The sequence below is a fragment of the Lycorma delicatula genome, chromosome 1 (assembly GCF_047948215.1).
Source record: "Lycorma delicatula isolate Av1 chromosome 1, ASM4794821v1, whole genome shotgun sequence".
NCBI lineage: Eukaryota > Metazoa > Arthropoda > Insecta > Hemiptera > Fulgoridae > Lycorma > Lycorma delicatula.
The window spans coordinates 115,486,178-115,507,803 of NC_134455.1; the positions used below are offsets into that span (position 1 = coordinate 115,486,178).

At 30.5% G+C, this 21,626-nt stretch overlaps 2 protein-coding genes across 2 annotated transcripts in view; both read left to right on the forward strand.

Annotated features, from left to right (window-relative positions):
• The window catches only part of LOC142317611 (uncharacterized), a 36,177-nt gene extending 18,408 nt beyond the window's left edge, over window positions 1–17,769 (forward strand). The window contains exons 8-13 of the mRNA XM_075354168.1: window positions 2,346–2,722; window positions 5,218–5,383; window positions 6,442–6,561; window positions 8,934–9,310; window positions 15,311–15,476; window positions 17,641–17,769. Of these exons, the coding sequence (XP_075210283.1) occupies window positions 2,346–2,722; window positions 5,218–5,383; window positions 6,442–6,561; window positions 8,934–9,310; window positions 15,311–15,476; window positions 17,641–17,769 (1,335 nt within the window). The remainder of the gene's footprint in view (window positions 1–2,345; window positions 2,723–5,217; window positions 5,384–6,441; window positions 6,562–8,933; window positions 9,311–15,310; window positions 15,477–17,640) is intronic.
• The window catches only part of LOC142318165 (uncharacterized), a 62,499-nt gene continuing 57,642 nt past the window's right edge, over window positions 16,770–21,626 (forward strand). The window contains exons 1-3 of the mRNA XM_075354709.1: window positions 16,770–17,016; window positions 17,982–18,110; window positions 19,742–20,118. Of these exons, the coding sequence (XP_075210824.1) occupies window positions 18,060–18,110; window positions 19,742–20,118 (428 nt within the window). The 5' untranslated portion in view covers window positions 16,770–17,016; window positions 17,982–18,059. The remainder of the gene's footprint in view (window positions 17,017–17,981; window positions 18,111–19,741; window positions 20,119–21,626) is intronic.

A 21,626-nucleotide genomic window follows, 5' to 3' on the forward strand; every position in this document is an offset into this window, starting at 1 on the left:
ATTATATGTTTCAAGTGATGTACAACACAGTATTTATTTTGACTTTTTGGGTTGTGTTAGGATAGCACTTTGACTTTAATATTGTGTGTATAAATACATGAATTTTGCAGAGTAATTTTATGTTATAGGAGACCGACATAAGCTGTATGGTGTTAAGCTTATAAATTATCTAATGTTTATTCTAGGTGATCAGTATTTTTTCTTAGTGTGTGCACGTGTATATGTGCAATGCTTTACCCATTCACTACCTTTTTTTTCAGTGTATCTGCTTGTTATGAAAGGAAAAATTATTATTAGAATCTTATTAAATTTGTAAATAATTTACAATTTAGGTACAAATCTTTTTTCTCTCAATGGTACACAAAACTGTCAATCTACGAAGGTTATTTTTTTTTTCAAGGTCCGATTGGTTGCGTAATAAAAACCCGCGCAAAAATCAGATGAACCTTTGCGCATATGTGTTGCGCAGAGTCTCTAGTATGGCCTTCAATCACTGTTTAGTTCTGAACACGCAGCTAGCATGTAAACATGTCTACAACAATAGCATCTCCCGCCAAGTGTGAAGAGCATGCGGTAATTCAATTTCTTCAGGCTGAGGGGTGTATTGCAGCTGAAATTCATAGACGAATAAGTAATGTGTACAGTAAAACTTCAATGAGTGACAGCAAAGTGCGACAATGGTGCAGGAATTTTAAAGCAGGACGTGCAGATGTTCATGATGCATGCGGTCAGGGAAGGAAGTGAGTGTCAGCCGATGATCTTGTTGAGCGAGTGGATGAGGCAATTCAAGAAAATCGTCAGTTCAGAATTTCTGTATTGAGTGATTCGTTTCCTGAAATATCAAGGTCAGCTCTCTACACCATTGTGAGTGAGAGACTTCAGTACCGCAAACTGTGTGTGAGATGGGTTCCCAAGATGCTGTCCGACCATCACAAAACAATGAAAATGGACACCTACCTAACGTTTCTTTAGCGCTACCACAATGAAGGAGAAGATTTTTTGAACAAAATTATCACAGGGGACGAGACATGAGTCCATTTTGAAACTGAAGAAACAAAAGAACAATCCAAACAGTGGATGCATTCTCATTCTCCCAGTAAACCAAAGAAGTTCAAGCGAACCTTCTCCAACAGAAAGTGTATGGCTACTGTGTTCTGGGACCGGAATGGAGTTCTCTTGGTGGAATTCATGGAACGTGGCACGACCATCACTGCAGCCTGATACTATGTGGCTCTTCAACGTCTACGAAAGGCAATTCAGAATAAGCGGAGAGGAATGTTGTCATCAGGCATTGTCTTTCTCCATGACAATGCAAGAAGCTCCTGCAGCGTTTTCGTTGGGAAGTGTTTGATCACCCACCATACAGCCTGGACTTAGCTCTATCCAATTTTCACCTCTTTGCTTACATGAAACGCTGGCTAGGAGTACAACATTTTGGCACAGGCATCAAGCTGCAGACCAGCGTAGAAACATGGCTGAAAACACAGGCAGCTCCGTTCTATAACAAAGGTATTGGAAAGTTAGTACCACACTACGACAAATGTCTAAATCGTAGTGGCAACTATGTAGGGAAATAGCGTCAGTATGTAAGTACTTGTTACAAATAAAAATTTTTTTTCACTGTGTTTTTCATTTTGTGATCGATCGGACCTTGAAAAAAATAACCCTCGTACATAGCAGAAAATAACCAGTTTCATTGTTTTCAGCAGGCCAATCATAGCCAATATTGTAATGACTAAATTATATTTTATGACTGACATGCTGTATATTTTTATTGTTAGTCCAACAAGAATAAACAAAATTGGGATGCAAAATCCCAAATTGCATTGGGATGTTTCATTATTTCTTATCTGAAAAACTCAATTTGGTCTTAATGAAGTGAAAATCATGCGACGAAAAATATTTCTAAAATTATCATATTAAGCTCTAATTTTTTTTAAAACTGTAATATCTTGCAATCAAAAAAAAATTTCTTTCTGTAACAGTTATTTTTCTGTGAATAATTCTTCTTAAGTGAATAAACTGAAAGTATCACTTTTAGTTAACACTTCTCATTTTTGTTAAATTTACATAGAATGTTTATTTAAAAAATAGTAATATATTACTTTTTACGACAAAAACAACAGATTTGTTTTAAGTTCAAATTAATACTCAGTTGCAATATTTGCAAGAGATATTTAAGAAAGAGCAACAGAAAATGGATACTATTTAAAGTACAATGAAAAAAGTACAATAATAATATACAGTAGTTACTATAACACTAACACATATTCATTGAATAAAATAAAAATTGCAAAGTAATCATACAACCAATTTTATATGGAAAATCCACTCTTTTTTTACAGCTTGAAAAAACAGCTTCAGAAAATGTAAAAGCAGAAGTTCATGAACTGAGAAACTTAAAAGCCTCAAATGAATGTGTTATATCTGAACTCATTGACAGAAATTCTCTGCTAACACAAAATATAGAAAACTTAAAGTATGAGCTGTCTATTAGTAATAAGAAATCTGCAGAGTTAGGAGAAGAAATAACTTATTATAAAACTGAATTGTCTAGTTTAAATTCTCAGATTCTATCAGATGAAAAAACAATTGAGAAACTAAGACTGATTAAAAAAGAGTATAATGTATTTCTAGAATCGCATAGAAACTGTGAAGATATTAAAGCTAAATTAGAATTTCTTAATGAGATGTATGCAAACTTAGAACTGGGCAACAAATCGTATGTGTTATGATTTTTATTTAATATCTAATTAATTTATAAGTTAGTTGTAACATGACAATTATTATAAATTTCATTTTGGCAATTACTTGCACTATACATGGATAATTTATTGTGCAGCTGGTCTTCAGCTCTCAGAAACATTTTTTAGTTAAATAGATTTGGTCAGAAGCTAAATGAAATCTATTATCACTTTTGGTGTGTGTTGGGGGAGAGGTTAAACAACAAAATGAAATATGCTAGAAAGCTACACTTATGTGTACGAGGTTTGATAGAAAAAGTCCTTAGAAAAAGAAGAGAAAAACAAATTATTTTGAGTAGATTTTTTTTATTTTTCAACATCTCCTTACACTCCGTAATCACTGTTCCAAGCATTTCTCCAATTTTTTTAAGCTGTCCAAAAAGTAGGATTTAGAAGGTCCTCAAAATATGCATCTACTTGGACGATGACCATCTCCTTTGACGTGAACCATTGCCCGCCGAGCCATTTTTTTCAAGTTTGGAAGTAAAATAAAAAATCACTGGGGGCTGAATACAGTGGATTTTACAGTGGGCCCCCAGTGATTTTTTATTTTATTTTATAGTGGATGTTGTAATAATTCAAACTTTAATTCCATAATTTTGCCATCGAAACTACACAGGTGTGCACCCATGCATTGTCTTGATGAAAGAGGATCTTTTTCTTTTCAAATGAGGATGTTTTTTCTTGATTTCTTCGCTTAACTGGTGCAATAACAATGCATATTACTCTCCAGTTATTGTATGTCCTTTTTCCAAGTAATCAGTGTAGATGATACTGTATGCATCCCAAAAAACCATAGTCATCAACTTGCTGGCCGATTACACTGTCTTCGCCTTCTTCTGAGCCCGTTCGGTTCAAAAACCCACTGTTTTGATTGTTCCTTTGTCTCTGGAGTGTAGTAGTAGTGTATTCATGTTTCATCCACAGTTACATATTGATGCAGAAACTCGTCAGGATTGTGACAGAAAAGCACCAAAACAGCCTCTTGAGTAGACCACATAATTGCATTTATTATTCACTGAAAGCAAATGCAGCACCTATCATGCAGAAAAATTTTTTCACACCCAATCTTTCATGCAAAATTGAAAACACTGTACCTTATGATATGCTTCAACTACTTTGCAGACAAATTCATTGTCATTTCGGGGGGTGGTCACCTTCCACTGGATGTCCCAAATGATGTTCATCTTTTATGGATGTACAGCCATGTTTAAACTCAAAATGTTGCAAACACAGGAGCAGATGTGCCATGAACTTCATTCAACTCAGCTTTGATCTCTTTTGGTGTTAAACCTCTTTTAAATATAAGTGTTTAATCACCACTTGAAACTCAGTTTTTTACATTTTTCTAAATGAAAAAAAAGCTTGTTGCTTCAATCTACTATTACAATGAAACCACGTGATAGATACAGCTGAAACTTTACTGCATTCTAGCGACAAAGATGCTTACTAAAAGCAAACCATTTTCGATACTATGAGCGCCATCTCTTGGATTTTCTAAGGACTTAATGAACGATCCTTGTATAAAAAGGGTTACACTTTTTTTTTATTAATATTCAAAAGTATTAATAATATTAATACTAATAATAATATTAATATTATAATAGTATTAATATTAATAATAATATTAATATTATAATAGTATTAATATTAATACTAATGTTTTAAGAAATTAAAAAAAAAATTGAATAGTGTGAATTGAGTAAATGTAATATTTTAATTGCAGTACAATATCAATTCATTCTAATTGCTTGTAAAAGAAAACACAATTTCTCTTTCTTTTCCGTACTCCTACAGATTTTTACCCCCACAGTTTATTGCTAGATTACTAGCTATAGATGTTGCTGCTAATTATTATTTTATATTTGACTTTGTATTCAGGTTTTGTATGAACTTTTTTAAATTCACTTTGTTTCATTTTTGGAATTCCAAAGCTATATACAGAAAATATCATGTCTATAATAAAGAATACATTTTTGGGAACGTTATTGATGTGGGAAGTAATCTGTTCCAAGTTTTAACTTATTGATTCCTACCTCTTCCAATTGTTGTTCAGTTTGGTTTTTGGTAGAGAACTAATTACTTTTGGTGCACCATTAATATTTTGAGTGCTAATAAAAAGTGTGAGTGATTTGTGTTATGTTTTTATTTCTGCTTATCAGCAAATATTCATGATCATGTGTAAAAATAATTCATTTTTATGCTTTATGTAAATTGTTCATTATTAGACGCCTCTTAAAAATTCTGTTTGTGTTATTTCCACTTCTGTACTGAACTTTATTTCTTCTAAAGAAATAACAGAATGTTCTACAGAGAGGTGAACTGTTAGGTGACTGTAAAAAGACTAAAAGTAAAAACTTTAAGACATGGTTGGTTCATTAACTTTTTTATACTTAGTAATCAACACCACACAGTCACCATGATATATTAGTGTTAATATGATTTAAATTTCACTTTGTTTCATGTAACTCAGTTTGAGAAGTGAAAATGATGCTCTAAAGGAGGATCAATGTAGATTACATGTAGAGTATGATAAAGCTATGAAAGACTGGAAAAATTTGGAAAAGGGACTTAAAAATATGAACAATGAAATTAAGATCCACTTTGAAAGCAAGTTGGCTGTGGCAAAACAAGAAATGGTAAGTTTAAATGCATTACCATTATTGTATACTAAATATATTGTATACTCTTATAATATTGTATACAATATATTATAATATATTGAATTACTTGGGGCACCATCTTACTCTTATCAAACTGACTCTCCTTGCTGGACTGATATCTCGCACTCTCGTCTTGCAGACTCACATCTGTGACTCTCCTTGCTGGACCATCATTGTAATGTCTTACTGGACTGGTTTGCAGAACTTCGCCAAACCCACCCACATAACTCGCAGCCTCTCCTCGCAGAACTGCTCTTGCGGGAAAGATACCATAACATCTCGCCGACTGGTTCTAATAGAACTCAGTTTTAGTTGGTCTTTCTGAACAATTTGTAGTGCTAGCCTTTTTACCTGCCAGATCAGACTCAACTCGAAGCGTAAGAATGTTAGACGAGCCTGTTCATTCTTATAGATTTCCAACCAGGTCCGGCAGCTTTTCTCATTGTACAGCAGGTGTTTATTGTTTGTCAGTGGGCAGTATAACAAAGGAAGATTGTAAAATGAACCTATTCTTTCCACAAAGGGTTCTTCTTTCTGTCCCTTTCTGGATTCCTCCAATTATTATACTTTCTATTACTTTTGTAATAATTGGTAGAAATCCGTTACTCAGGCCCACTATAACGGTCTTGTTACAATATATACAGAATACAGTTTCTGACTTTGTTACCATGAATTTTATTTGGTATTATAAATATGGATTTCTTCCAGAACTTTCCTTATGATGAGCCTAATATACTTGTTTGAAAATAATTGCTAAGAATAATACTCTGTAGTTGATTATATTTAGTATTTTGGAGTATTATAGAAAAAAAAAGTAAGATTGTTTAATAAAATTATAGTTATTTTCTGTAAAACAATTTATCAAGAAATATGATGTTTAGATGTCTTTCTTTCACCTTTATAGACACCTAAAAACTGTTTAATTTTAGGTTTAAGATAGATGTTTGCATTTCTGTATGTATAAATACTTATTTGTCTTCTGAAAAATTACAGTATAATAATAATATAACATTACAGACATTTATTGGTTGCAGGTGTTATCTCTTGAAAAGAAAGATACGTTACTTAAGGATCTTTCATCTGAACTGAGAAAGCAGTTGGAAATATCTGAGGCACTGAAGGCAGATCTAAAGGATGTTCAACAAAATTATCAGGTTGTGTTATTATTGCTATAATATTTCTATATTGATATTTTAATACAAATAATATTTGTATTAATACAATATTAATATTTGATATTTTAGTACAATAATTATTAATATTAAGTTGTCACCTGACATTCTATAGTAAATTCATTTTTTGGTAGCCTCTGCTTTTTAATATACATTTACCTGCTTCATCTCTATTATCAAATTAATGTAATATGGGTTTCATAAAAAAATGATCTATCAACATAATGCAAGTCTGCAACTTTTATTTGTTATTTTTCTTAAGGCCTCTCATTTTGTATTTATCATTCCATATTTAATTCATCAGTGCATTTTTATTTTCTTATAAAAGAACAATGTTATGAGTAAATCTTTTTTCTCTTCTTGTACACTTACTAGACTCTAATTTATCTTTCAGATCTTTTACAACACATCTGTGTGCAAGTTCTAAAGCAAACAGGGACAGACAACAACTTGTATTACACCTCTGTACCAGTGTGTATTGGCTGATGTAATACAAAGTAAAATACATACCATCTTCCAAAGCTTCATTTAGTGATGCAGTTACCACACATCATTGATGTTATAACTGATGCTCTTGGAATTATTTTCTCACTCATGACCATGGAGTCAGTGCTGGTTAAAATTATCTATTACCTTTTTTGTATTTTCTCACCTGCTTTTAATTTTTTTATTAATTTTCTTAATTTTAATTTAAAAAAAACCAAATTTGTTATAAAACTTAATTTTTAGTTATTCATTAATTATACAGAGAGGTGCAAAAGTAGGTATACGTAGGTATGCAGGTTTTGTTATGAAAAAACAATAGCTTTATGAAATCACAATAAGGATGACATAGAAACTGTAATTAAGTTGATACAGCTAAGCCACACAATTAATTGCAGTCTCTTTAGTATTTAAACTGCCGCCCTTCAGCATTTACACACTCCTGTAATCTACTTTCTACACACTAGCATACTTTGACACAGAGGTCTTTATTATTTCAATTTCTTGACATGCTTCTCGTATGGTTCGACACATATCTTCACTTCAACAGTATGTGATTTTCTTGCAAATACTTTATCTTTGATAACAGCCCAAAAGAAAAAGTTCATTGTGGTAAGGTCTAGTGATCATGGTGGTCATTCAAGTGGCCCTTGTCAACCTATCCACTTATTGGGTAATTCATAGTCAAGAAACCCATGCGCTGTTAAAGCATAACAGGGAGGAGCTCCATCTTTTTGCAAGTAGAACTCTTCGTTATCCTGATGTAGCTGTAATTCTGAAATACCAATGTCCCTCAGCATGTTAAGTAAGGTAGATGTTATGGGTAACAGTTTTATGGAAAAAAAACAGGCCCAATGACCCCTTCATATGAAAGGTATGCCCAAACTGTAATCCCAGGTTGATTCAATTGCCATTCCAACCATGGTAAATGAATAAAACAGCAAAACGTAAAAACCTAAAATTGTAAATTGCAAAGAAGTATGAGAATTTTTCAGATGTACTATACATAAATGTACTATGTACTATACATAGTACATAAAAATCAAGACTGCAATATTGTTGAACAATACAAAATTTATAGAGTGAATTCTATAAAAAAACATAGTGGATGAAAAAGAAACATCACAAAAAATAAAATCTATTACTCATTTAAGGAATTTCCAAATGCTTATTTAACAGTAATGCCGATTTCTTCACTGAAGAATCAGTGACTTTTGGAAGCCATAGTGCATTGCTGCATTTGTCAGAAAAGTACTTATTTAATGTAAACAAAATCCAGATTATTTATTTTTTTTATATGTAAAGACAGCTTTTACTATTGTCTGGTGTGGCCTTCTTCACGATCAGCTGTTTGAACTATTCATATTACTTGGCCACTTAAATCTGAGGTCTACTTACACATTCTTCAAGAAGAATAGCTGCAGCACATTGAAGATATTCCTCCAGCACTTAAGCGCAAATTATACTTCAAGACTGATGGCATGATTCCCCTCTTCTCTTAGGTCATTTCCACTCACTTAAATCATAATTTCCCTAGAAATGTCATTGATACACCTTTAGATTTTTTCTTCTTGAGATGGATGAAAAATATTGTACATAAAACAAAAATACATTATCGTGAAGAATTAACTGACAGCACTATGGATGTGACTCTCTCTCTCTCTCTCTCTCTCTGTCTCTCTCTCTCTCTGTCTCTCTCTCTCTCTGTCTCTCTCTCTCTCTGTCTCTCTCTCTGTCCCTCTCTCTGTCTCTCTCTCTGTCCCTCTCTCTGTCTCTCTCTCTGTCTGTCTGTCTGTCTCTGTCTCTGTCTGTCTGTCTCTGTCTGTCTGTCTGTCTGTCTGTAATAATAGATATTATATTTTTTGTTACAGCATGAAAAAATAATTGCAGGGAGTTTAAGAGCAGAGATTCATGAGTTGGAAAATTTACATTCCTCAAACCTATGTGTTGTATCTGAACTCTGTGAAAGAAATGCTGCATTAACTCAAAACTTAGAAGCCTTGAAATCTGAGTTGTCTGTTAGTAATAACAAAATAGAAAAATTAGAAGAAGCTATTGCCGGTTATAAATCTGGATTGTTTAATTTAAATGCAAAGTTATTATCAAACGAAAAAAGAATAGAGGAACTTGTTTTAATTGACGAAGAGTATAAGGTTCTTCTAGAATCCCACAAAAAATGTGATGAGATTAAAGTTAAATTAATATCTCTTAATGAAATACATGCCCAACTCCTTCTTGATAATGAATCGTATGTATAGTTTTTGTTTTTTTTTAAATTAGTTAATGATCTATTTGTAATACAATCTAATAATTTTATAATTATTAGACTATATGTTTGGTGGATTAAGGTCTAAATATGTAAAACAAAAGCTCTTTCCTTTGTTGATACAAGAATAAGTTGTTTCATGCTGTTTACTTAGTTCATATCCTTGTTGTTTACAACCACATATTATAATACACCTTTTACACTATTGGTTGTATAATACTAAATCTTGATCTCATTCTGAAAATGTTTATCTAAACAATCATCATAAAGTAATTAATTGTTTAAATATGAGCAATTTTTGATGGAAAATTTTTTTTTTTGTTGACCTGCATTCTGATGTGATTCATCTATTTCCAGGAAAATCTTTGTTAAAAACAAAATCTTATGTAATTGTTTTTTAAATTGAATTTCAAATTTTCCATTTGAACTACATATTGCTCAAAATGGTTTTTTAATGACAAAAGCCTGATTCCAGAGTTTAAAATGTGTTAATAATAAATATAAAGAAAAAGTTTAATGACAGAAAATGCATGTGTAAAGTTGGTCAGGTATTTACATAATTTGGTTAAAAAAGTTTAAAATGTTACTGAAATTTAATTTTTATAAAAATGTTTAATATGTATTGATTGACAATTAACCTACATAACTTTCCAATAAATTTTTTCCTGTTACTCCATTATCTGTATTTCTGTGTAAGGCTGAGCATTGTTATGTTAAAACAAAATCCCTCAGCTTAGCATCCCCATCTAAGAGTTTTCAGTATTTCACAGATTTATCGGCATCAGAGTTATTTCACAATCAGTAAATTAACAAACAAGACAACCTTTTTAGCTTAAAAAGAAGACAGTAGCCATTAACTTCTGTACCTATCTATATCTTCTTTACATTAAGTTCTTGTTTGTACTTTGGTCTCTGAAATGATGCAGTTGTATTGACTGCTGACATCTCGTCATTCAAATAAGAAATCAACAGTTCTCCAGTAACAATTTGATCAAACAATTCATTTTTTTAATGCTGCAAAAATTTGTGCACTGTAGCAAGATGTGTTTTCTTGTCATGAAAGTTTGTCTTTCATGAAGTGCATCTGTCTAACTCTAGTGTCACTCATAATATTTGTCCTGTAAACTATCAACCAATTTGTCAGTGAATTTCAGCTGAATAATTGTTTTTTTTTGTCATCAAAACTTACATTATTCTTTTTACTTAAATATAAATATTCATTATAAATATTCTTTAAATAATGATAATAAATCATTTTCTTTTACCAACTAGGATAGCAATACTTCATTTACGAGAGGTTATCTCTAAAGACCATTTCATTGTAAAAAATTTATTCTGAAAACGTTATAAATATTTATTTCTCTTAAACTACATACCTTATACTACTTCTCTATATAATCACCACATGAATTTATCATAGCACCAGCTTCAATATACCCTTGTAATTTTTTTCCGCCAGGTCATTTATCCATTGATTAACAGCATTTTTAAGTTCGTCACCGCTGAATTGCTTACCACTCAAAAATTCTTTCATTTTCCCAAACAAATGGTAATCAGAATAGAAAGTTCAGACTATATGGTGGGTGATTGTAAATTTCCCATCCAAATGTTCTCGGTAAATAATGTATCGGACCCGCAACATGTGGACGTCCATTATTGTGCAGCAGAAGGTTGGCGTCAGTCAGCCACTCACATTGCTGATTTTGAATGGCATGCAGTAACTTATGTAGTTCCACAGTAGGCTTCTGCATTATATTGGTTCCACGTGGCATGAAATAAATCACCCAGCAGTATATGCCAAACCAATCTGAAATACTGTGGCCATCAGTTTGCATCCAAATGGCTATGTCTTGACCTTTGTTGGTCTGGTTGGTAATTGAGGATGACGCCATTCACTTGACTGCCGTTTTCCCTCTGGCATGTAATACGAAATCCATGTTTCATCAATGGTAACAATTGAATTAAGGAACTCATCACCTTTTTCTGTATAGTGCATCAAAAATTCCAAAGCAGATTCCATTCTAATTTTTTGTGACGTTCCATTAAGATTTGTGGCACACAAACCTTTCTGAAGCCTAACTAGTCATAAACAATGTGACCAATAACAGCTGTTGAAATATCAGGAAAAAGAAGGGCCAGGTCGGAAATTGTTGAGCGACAATATTTTCTGATTTCATCATTGACGTGTTTCAACAAGCCCTCAGGGCCTCCTCACATCATGCACATTAATTCTGTTGATGATAAACCTTTCACACCATTTTTGGACGTTTCTTTCATTCATTACATTATCACCATACACAACAACCAATTGCCTATGAATTTCAGTCAAATTAATGTTTTGATGGTTTAAAAAACATATAACACCACATATTTCAAGTCAGTGGCAATATTGATTTTTTCCTGTTCATTTTATAACATAATACCTCAACTGTAATCAAAGATACTACACATGACAAATTAGACAACAATGTACTGTGTATATTACTAGCTTGGTCATGAACGACACAGGTTTGCCAACCTTAAGGAGAGAAATTTCCCAGCAGTCTTTACTTTAGAGATATCCCTCATACTAATACTTAACAATATGTAAAGAGACTATAATGATAGGTATTAATGCATGAGTGATAAGTAAGTTTATAACACTTACGAAAGCTTTTGTTGTAAACTTAGCAAGAAATCATTACTGGTCATTATAGAGAGTAACATACCATATTTTTTTGTATGGCTGAGGAAATATTGGGATTGATTAAATTAATGATACAATACATTGTATAAGGAAATCTTTTTTTAATTTTTCACTAAATATATTAAACAACACATTTCTGTGGCATTAGGTTATTAGTCAGACATTCTGCCTTCTCTTTAATATCAATTGATATTGAAGACATATCTTCCTCTTAATCCAATATAATTAACTCAAGGATAAACAGTACAATGTAGAACTTGTAGTACATTTGTGTACTCTAAAATTAACCTCTGCTTGCCAACTATTAAATTAGATTAAAATCAAAGTAAAATACATTATAGTTGATACATTACATCACAGTTGATAGAATAAACAGTACCCACTTCTGATTGGTCAGTGGTTGAAAAGAGTGAGCTTCTGATTGTTTGAACACCTGTATCAAAGTAAAAATCAGTTTCATAATGACCCTCATTACGATACAGGTTGTGTAATTCAAGTATAGTAATACACTGTAGAAAAAGAAATACTTCCAATGCAGAAATCCTAGTTAAATATTTCAACAAAATCCTAAATTGCTAAGAACTGACAGAACTACTAAACTTCAACACCAACACCCCAATAACACCACCATCAGAAAGTCTTTTAAGCACTGATTGAGATGAGGAATTATAAAGCAGTGGGAGAAGAACACTTTTGTAGAGATCTGGAAACGTGCAGCAAGATCTGGATCAAAGAAGAACAACAAGAACACTGGATGACAGCCCTCATCCATCTGCTACATAAAAAAGGGGGACAAACAGATCTAACAATTACAGGGGAATTTCACTCCTAGACACAACATACAATATTGTTTCAAGAATCATCAGAGGTTTCATACCCTGGAGGAGCTGTTCAGACTAGATCATGAGTTTCAAGCTAATAATGGATTACAACAGGAAAAGAAACAGACATGGTGATAACATTTGTAAATTTCAGGAAAGCTTACAACTGCATTCACAAAGAATCCCTACTAAAAAAAGACATGTTGGACTACATACCAAATTAATAAACATGAAAACTGACAGTCGCAAACAATAATTCAAAGGTAAAATTCAAAGGCAAGCTTTCGGAACCATTTGAGATCAAAACAGGACTGTGCCAATGCAATGGGCTCTCACCACTGCTATTTTACTGTGGTTTAGAAATGGTAATGAGGGAATGGCTTAAAAAATACCCTAAAAAGTAAAAACAGGTCGAAAAATCAAAACAAAAGAGCTGTTGTCTTGGTTTCTCAGACAACTTGGCATTGCTAGCACATTGACAAAGCTAAATTACAGACGCTAGAACATTGCAAATAAAATTTGCCTCTAAATATCATTCAGAAAGACAGACCCAAAAACCAATGCAATTAAAAGAAGTAAACATAAACTATAATAATAACAAAATAGTATTCCAATTTAAATACCTCTGAGAAATAATAACAAACCTAAACGAAAATCCTCGATCCAAATAAGAAAAAACAAACTAGCTAAAGCTCAAAAATTAACCTGGTACACTTACAATGAAAAATGCCATCAATAAATGCAAAAATAAGACACTAAAACACAGTTTTAAAACCAGAAGCCATTCATGCAGCAGAAACACTGTTCCACTTGAATGAATGATCAAAGACAGACAGACTCTAGAAAATTGAAAGAATTTGGAACCTGTATCAATAAAAAGTCCCAGAAAGATGGGCAGTGGTGAATTGTGTTCAACAAAGTTGTGTACAGAGACTTGCAACTCATCACTGATGCTGTGCGTAAAAGCAGATTAGGATTCTTTGAGCATATCATGAGGATGTAAGATCAAGACTTGTGAAGCAGCTATTACACTACGATCTCAACATTAAAAACACCAAGACAGGATTCAGATTGATCAGAGAACTAAGACAGGATCTGAAGGAAATTGGCCTTACACCAGAAGGCACCATAGATAAGATAAAATGAAACAATAAAATCAAGAACAAAAATACTGAAGAAAAATCCACAACAATGCAATATAACACTATGAAATCAAATAAATTTATTTTCAAACAACTATTGTAGCTCTACCACAGAAGAACCTAATGTTGAATATGTTTACTGAAACTATGGGACGGTATTAAGTAACCACATTTCATTAAACTTTATAAAATTGTTTTTAATTTGCTCACTTACTCATTAACCTCTTAACTAATCATCTGGGGAGTAGTTTATTCTTGTATGGCTTTCAAGGTACCAGGTACACTCATTAAGTAGAATATTCTGTCCAGCAGTAGTTGGATGTAATGAGGGCTCAGAATAACCATTGTTTGGTATAATATCTGTATGTTTAATCTATGCACAATTCAACAATTTTGTGATAATTTAGAATAATCTGTCAGTGATTCTCTTGAACACTTTCAGGGTACTTTAATGCATCGTCCATCAACATTATTTCAGTTTGTCTACATTTTTGCAGGCAACTGAAAAACCACCTTTATTACCTTGTATGAGAATTTCATGGTTAAAATATACTGTCAATTAAGAATTCAAATAAATGTAGAAATTTTTTTTTTCATTTTCTTCCCGTAGATTACCAAAGTTAAATAATCCTAGGTGCAGTTTTATGCATGAATAATTGCATATGTTGTATAATTAGGAAGTAGTGATTGCACTACTTAAATATATTAAATTTTATCAGCTTATAAAGACCTAATAAATACGATATTTTTACTAAAAAACTAATTGCAATTGATGATTTTTCATTTGATTCTTAGGATTAAATTACTAATAATGTTCTCATATTTAGTGTTATATGAATATATATGTAAAATTCTTTCATTAAAAGAAATAAGTCTCATTAGACTGCAAAGCACCACTTGAATTTTTATTTTTTTTATAAATACCCAGGCTGCATAAATAATGAATTAATTCAGTCACTGGTGTAATTTTAAAATGTTTCTCTTAATGTCAAGTCCAGTAATACACCTTACACAGACTATTGTAGATCTGTTTCTCGTTCCAGTGTTTGTATAGAAATATTACAAGAGATAAATTTTACCCTTACAGACAAAAGTGATTGTAAAAAGCTAGAAACTTCTTACAGTGGCGGCACTATATGGTACAATCACTCATAGAGGTGATATTATGAAATATTCATAGTTTAGGAAACTATCTAAATTATCTAAAAAAAACTATATTTGTTCAGTAATAAACTGAAATTATTTGTATTATTGTTAATGGTTTTTATGTTACAGTAATGTCAATGCTGTACTCTTAATTTACTTTATTTAAATTTCACTTTTTGTAATTTAGTCTAAGGTGTGAAAACAGTGCTGTAAAACAAGATCTTAATAAACTCCTTGTAAATTCTGAGGAAGCTGCCAAAAATTGGGCAAATTTGGAAAAGGAACTTAAAAATGATAATAATGAAACTAAGATTGATTTTGAAAAGAGGTTGGCTGTGTTAAACCAGGAAATGGTAAGTTTAGATAACCAACAATGTTGGAAGTAATTTTGTCTTTTATTGACAAATAAACACAATTCAATATTTTACATATCTTTTATTGTGAATGATTTAAAAAAAAAATGATATTATTTGTGATATAAGGGTAAATAATGTAATGTTTATAATTTTAATGTGGTTCCCTTGGTGATAGGCTCAGATTTAGCTATTATTACCAAAGATGTACAATCTATCTCAAATTTCAGCAAAACTAATAAAGTAAAAAATATTGTAGTCAATGAATGACACAGAACAAGGAATTAAAAATATCTTGGGGTTATGAATGTAAAAGACTTCTTTAATGTTGATAAAACAAATTGTATATTTTATATTTATGTGTATGTTTATATTTTTTTGTGAATTTTTGAAAATTATGTAAAAGAAGAGAATACTAAACTAAGGTAAATCAAACTGAAATCCCATAACACTTAAAGATTTGTTTTGCTACAAATTGTCAAATGAACAAATAACTGTTCTAATTTCAGCAAAAAAATTTAATAGCAAATTATCAGTATTATAAAATAATGTAGTTGGTAGAGCTCAGCTCTTCAACAAAAAAGTAAAGAATTGAAATTATTGATAAAAGTAAAATTTTGTTTCTTGTCAATAATTACTGCAAATCCAGATATTTAAGAACTGAAACTAAATTTATCTTGTACCATATGATATTGACTGCAATTTTGTAGTTATGAAAATAACATGCCTGACCAAAATTCTAACCAGAACTTCTGGATGAGTCACTCCACCACAGAGATCGGCAGAAAACTGAAACTAAATTTTATCTTGTACCTTACAACACTGACTGCAATTCTGTCAATGTCTGTGGTGCTGTGACTCAACCGGAGATCCCGGGCTAGAATTCTGGTCAGGCATCTTATTTTCATAACTACAAAATTTCTGTTTTCATATCTTTGTTATTCTGTGGTGAATTAATGAGGCAAAAAAAATTCTAATCAATAGTAAGTACATTACAGGAGAAGAATGCTGCCAAAGAATAATAATGAAATAAATTCTTTATAAATTCCTGATTGTTCATAGAGTACTGGAACTTGTTTTTCATTTAGGAATAACAGTTATCTAGAATTGACAATTCCTGTAGTTTGCATATGTGTGTCTTCAATGAAAAATAAACCAACAAAAAATGTATGTCAAAATTGGTTGAATAACTTGTTACTGAAAATTTACAAATGAAACGCCCTTGTTCATAATCTAAATCGCTGTACCTTACTTAAAATTATCTGCTTCTAGAAAAATAATTTACAGACTAGTCAACATAAACATGCAGTGTGGAAATATCATATCAATTTTGCAAGATGTTGAGCTTATACAGCTAAATTGTATCATACTCATTGACATTCCTATACAAATTAAATAGAAACAAGGATTAAAAACAGTATATTGTAAAATGGTTCAGAAAAATAATTATTCGCAGATTAAAAAAAATCTGGGCAGAATGTGATATTCAGAACAACAAACAACAAATCACAACCACCAAACAACCATACTGCTCCTTAAGGTAGATAAAACTGGAATTTTTGACTGCACAGTATTCTAAATTAGTCAAATTCACCATTAACAAATACATAGCAACTAATACAAGCTTAATATAGTTAAAAATGTTACTTTTTAATTAAATGTTAGTTCATTTAATTTCCCCTAGTCTCTTTATTTTCCCATTGTTTTTTAGGTTTCCATTTTAATCTGTAACCTCATTGGTGGAAATTGTGTTAAAAAAAAATTGGGAATATGTACACAGATACCAAAAGTTCTCAAAATCATATTCTTGTAGAAGAAATGATTTGATATTAGCTGCTGTATTAAGTGGTGATCCATTAATGCGCGTTTAGCAAACAAGCAAAATAAAAATACATTAACTGGACTTATTTATGATTGTGTATATTTTATATTTATGTGTATGTTTATATTTTTTGGTGAATTTTTGAAAATTATATAAAAGAAGAGAATACTAAACTAAGGTAAATCAAACTGAAATCCCATAACACTTAAAAAGATTTGGTAATGAGTCTTTGCCAATTTACAGTTGTTATAATGTGAAAGTGGTTTATTATAAGTCATGTAATGAGATCAGTTTCCAACAATCATAAAATCTGTTATGGTAACAGCATTATTATGGTAACAGCATTATATTATGGTAACAGCATCTGTTATGGTAACTGGCATTGTTATGGTAACTGTTAATAAATACAATATTTGGAAGAATATTTTTTGTCCTTTGTCACAGAAAACAAATGTGATAGTAGATAATTAAAAAAATAAATATAAAAAATGTTGTTTTCATAAAGTATAGTTTCTCTTCAAATATGCTAACTACTGCATATAAGTGACTAACAGTGGTTATATTGGGGCTACTGTATTTACGGTTGAATGAACCATGCCCATATTTCAAAGAGCAAAAATTGACATTTATTTTCATTGAATATATTGTTGTTAACTATTTGTGTGATTGTTTATTCGTTCCAGGTATCATCTCTTGAGAAAAAAGATGGATTACTGCAAGATCTTTCTCAGGAGTACAAACTGCTAAGGAAGCAGTTGGAAATGTATGAATCACTGAAGATGGATCTAGAAAATGTTCAAAAAAATTATCAGGTTTTGCTATTATTATTATTATTATGTTTTTAATGCCACTACTACTTAGGAAGGATTAATTTGATTTTGTGGGTTGAATGAGGGTAACACGACTTTAATGTTAATAATTTTACATTATGGGAAACATCAGCTATTTGCTGTCAAGCGTCTAAATAATTTATTCTTATTTCGGAAAAATACTGTTGTAAAAAACTCTTGTTTATAATATTAATTTCTAACTGCAGTAAAGTCTTAATTCAAGGCATTTTAAAAAAATGTATAATTAATCTAAAAGTTAGCTGAAAATCTTCCTTAGTTAGTGATACACTAAAACTGTTAATGTGGCTAGAAGAAAATAGCCAGTTACAAATTATCTTTAGTAGAGCAATCATAGACAATATTATAATGACTAAATTATATTTTATGACTGACATGTATTATCAATAACCTATATTGTTGCAATTGGGGTGTTTATTTCATATCTGAAAGACTTGTCATCATGATGAATTGGAAATCGTGCGATGGAAAATATTTTTAAAATATCTTGTTAAGCAGTAATTTTTCTCTGTAATATCATGTAATCAAAATGTTTTTTCTTGTTAACTGTAACTACTTTAGCCAATTGTAATTGATTTTATGAATGCAAGGAGGGCTAGTATGTGCAGTTTTAACTGGTATAAAAAAAAAATTTGTATTTGACCTACAAAGCTTGAGAATACTTTGTTAATTTTTTTAATAAAAAAAGAAAAGAAATTTATTTAGTTCAGCAATTCACTTTTTATCATATAGACATTGCAGATTCAGTGCTGAGAATGTCAATTGAATTAGAAAGAATAAAGGTTTTATTTTTATTCATTATTGAAAAGGTCGATGTGAGTTATATTTGTTCTACAGTATATGATGAGAGTAGGATTGAAAACTTTTAATATTGTACATGTCACTGCAATCCAAACTTCCTCAGTGACACAATCCCTCAGATAACTGTTGAATATGCTTATGATCCCATCTTACTTTACATAGATTTAGCATACTTTACTGAGATTTGATATATGTTTTTTTTTATTCAATTTTTTGCATAAATTTACACAGCAAGTGTTGATTTAAAAAATAATTTTTTTAAGTCCAAATTATTGATGCCCAACTGCAATATTTACAAGAGATACTTAAGAAAGAGCAGCAGAAAGTGGATACTACTTAAAAGTATCTACAATTCTTCATAAGGATCTAAATTCATGTACATAACGATCTGTTTATCAAAAACTATTTGTTTTTCTACTGTACAAAATTAGATTTTTAAAATTTTATAAAATTTAAACTATATATTGTACATGCTGCACATCGAACTTGTGACGCGACATCCCTTTTATTCTAGAAAGGTAATCTACTAAACCTATTTTCTTTTTTCCATTTCAGAATTTAATGGAATAAGCACAAATAATAAATTGTTTATATTGAATAATTTATCTTCTCAATTATTTCTGACTTCTTTATTTAATAACATGAAGAAAGTACAATAATAAATTAAACTTATATAAACTAAATAATAAATTTAACTTGTTGTAAATTACAACAATTATTCAGTAATTATAACAAAAATTACAAAATAATCATAAACCACTTTTACCTGGAAAATCTGTTCTTCTTTTTTACAGATTGAAAAAACAGTTTCAGATAATTTGAAAGCAGAAATTCATGAACTGAAAAATTTACAGGCTTCAAATGAATGTGTTATATCTGACCTCACAGACAGAAATTCTCTACTAACACAGAATATAGAAACCTTAAAGTCTGAGCTGTCTATTAGTATAAAGAAATCGGCTAAATTAGAAGAAGAAATTACTTATTATAAAACTGAATTGTCTAGTTTAAATTCTCACATATTATCAGATGAAAAAACCATTGAGGAACTAAGACTGATTGATAAAGAGTATAACATATTTCTAGAATCACATAAAAACTGTGAAGATATTAAAGCTAAATTAGAATTTCTTAATGAAATGCATGCAAAATTAGAACTGGACAACAAATCGTAATTATTACTTATTTTTATATAAAATTTTATTATTTTATACTTTAGTTGTAATATGACACATACATTTTATTTTATTCATCATTTTACATAGATTATTTGTGCTATTCATGCGTAGTTTATTTTGCCACTGGTCTCAGTTTTCAGAAATATTTTTTGCTTAAATAATTACTTGTTAGTATAGTGGAAGGAATCTTTGTAAGAAATAAAAACAAAATTTATATATGTCAAAAGTTGTGCTATATCTATAATATAAATAGGTTTCACTTTTCTAATTGCAGCCATTTAGTTAGTATGGGATCGTTAATGATTGCATATAAAAAAGTAAGTGATGTAATGTATTAATTCACTTTTAATTTGCAAACTACTTTGTAAAACTAACACTTAACTTTTATTACTTTACATAGCATAAAAGTTAAAATATTACTTGTGAGTATGTATAATATTACTATTTGTACATACCATATATGGTATGTACTAGTTGTACATACCATACATACTTGTGTTACGCACTTATACAACCATTATTTTTTTTATCTAACATTAGGTACGTGATTTATGTGATGAAACAATCTTACATAGATTGTTTGCCTACAAAAGAAAACTTTTTTAACCCAGTAGATTATTTCAATAAGTTGTCATTAAATTATTTCTTTCGCTTTCTACATTTAATTCTGTCAAGGAAATTTTGAAAAAGCTATTATTAATTCCTTTTTTTTTTTATTTATGCTATTTTTTATTCTGGTTCTATTATAAGTTTTATCTCATTCCCCTCCATTGCAAATAAGAAAAAATCCATATTTGCTTTTTACGACAAGATTTTAAAGATAAAGGAGAAGAAAATTTCAAAGCTGAAGCTTGGTACATAAATACTTGGTGCTTTTCAGTTGTTTGAAAAAACAATTGCCTTTTAAACACTCAAATGTTTGCAAAAATATGCTTTTTAGACTACTCTTTAAAAGAGATGTATCCTTGAGAATAAATATTTTGAAAAAATATCTGAAGTTTTTGTTAAAGTTGCTTCCTTTTCACTTTAGTTTAGGTAAAAAGTCAAGTTAACTGATTGATCTTATTGCTATTCTTATTATTATTACCTTCTATTGACAGGGCAAAAAGTACAGATATGATATTTATTTTTTTGTTGATTGGTCTGTCATAAAAACCAAAACAACAAAATTAAAGAATCCAACATACAATGGAATAAAAAAAAAAATCCTGATACTTTAAAAGTATCTGTCAAATCAGTGTTGAATTTCTTGATATTGTTTGACCATTGTGGTGTCTATCAATATATTGTTGTCAAACCTTCATTACAAATTGAATGCAGGTATTATTATATAGATGACTGTAAGATTTAAATATGATGATTCATTTCTATGTAATGAGTTCGCTCCTCATCAAATTACAATTTTATTCTGCTCTATTTTCCATACTATTACCTTACATTATATTATACACAGATAGAGTTATATTCTTGTGTGTGTTCTGTAAGAGTTCTTAAATCATAC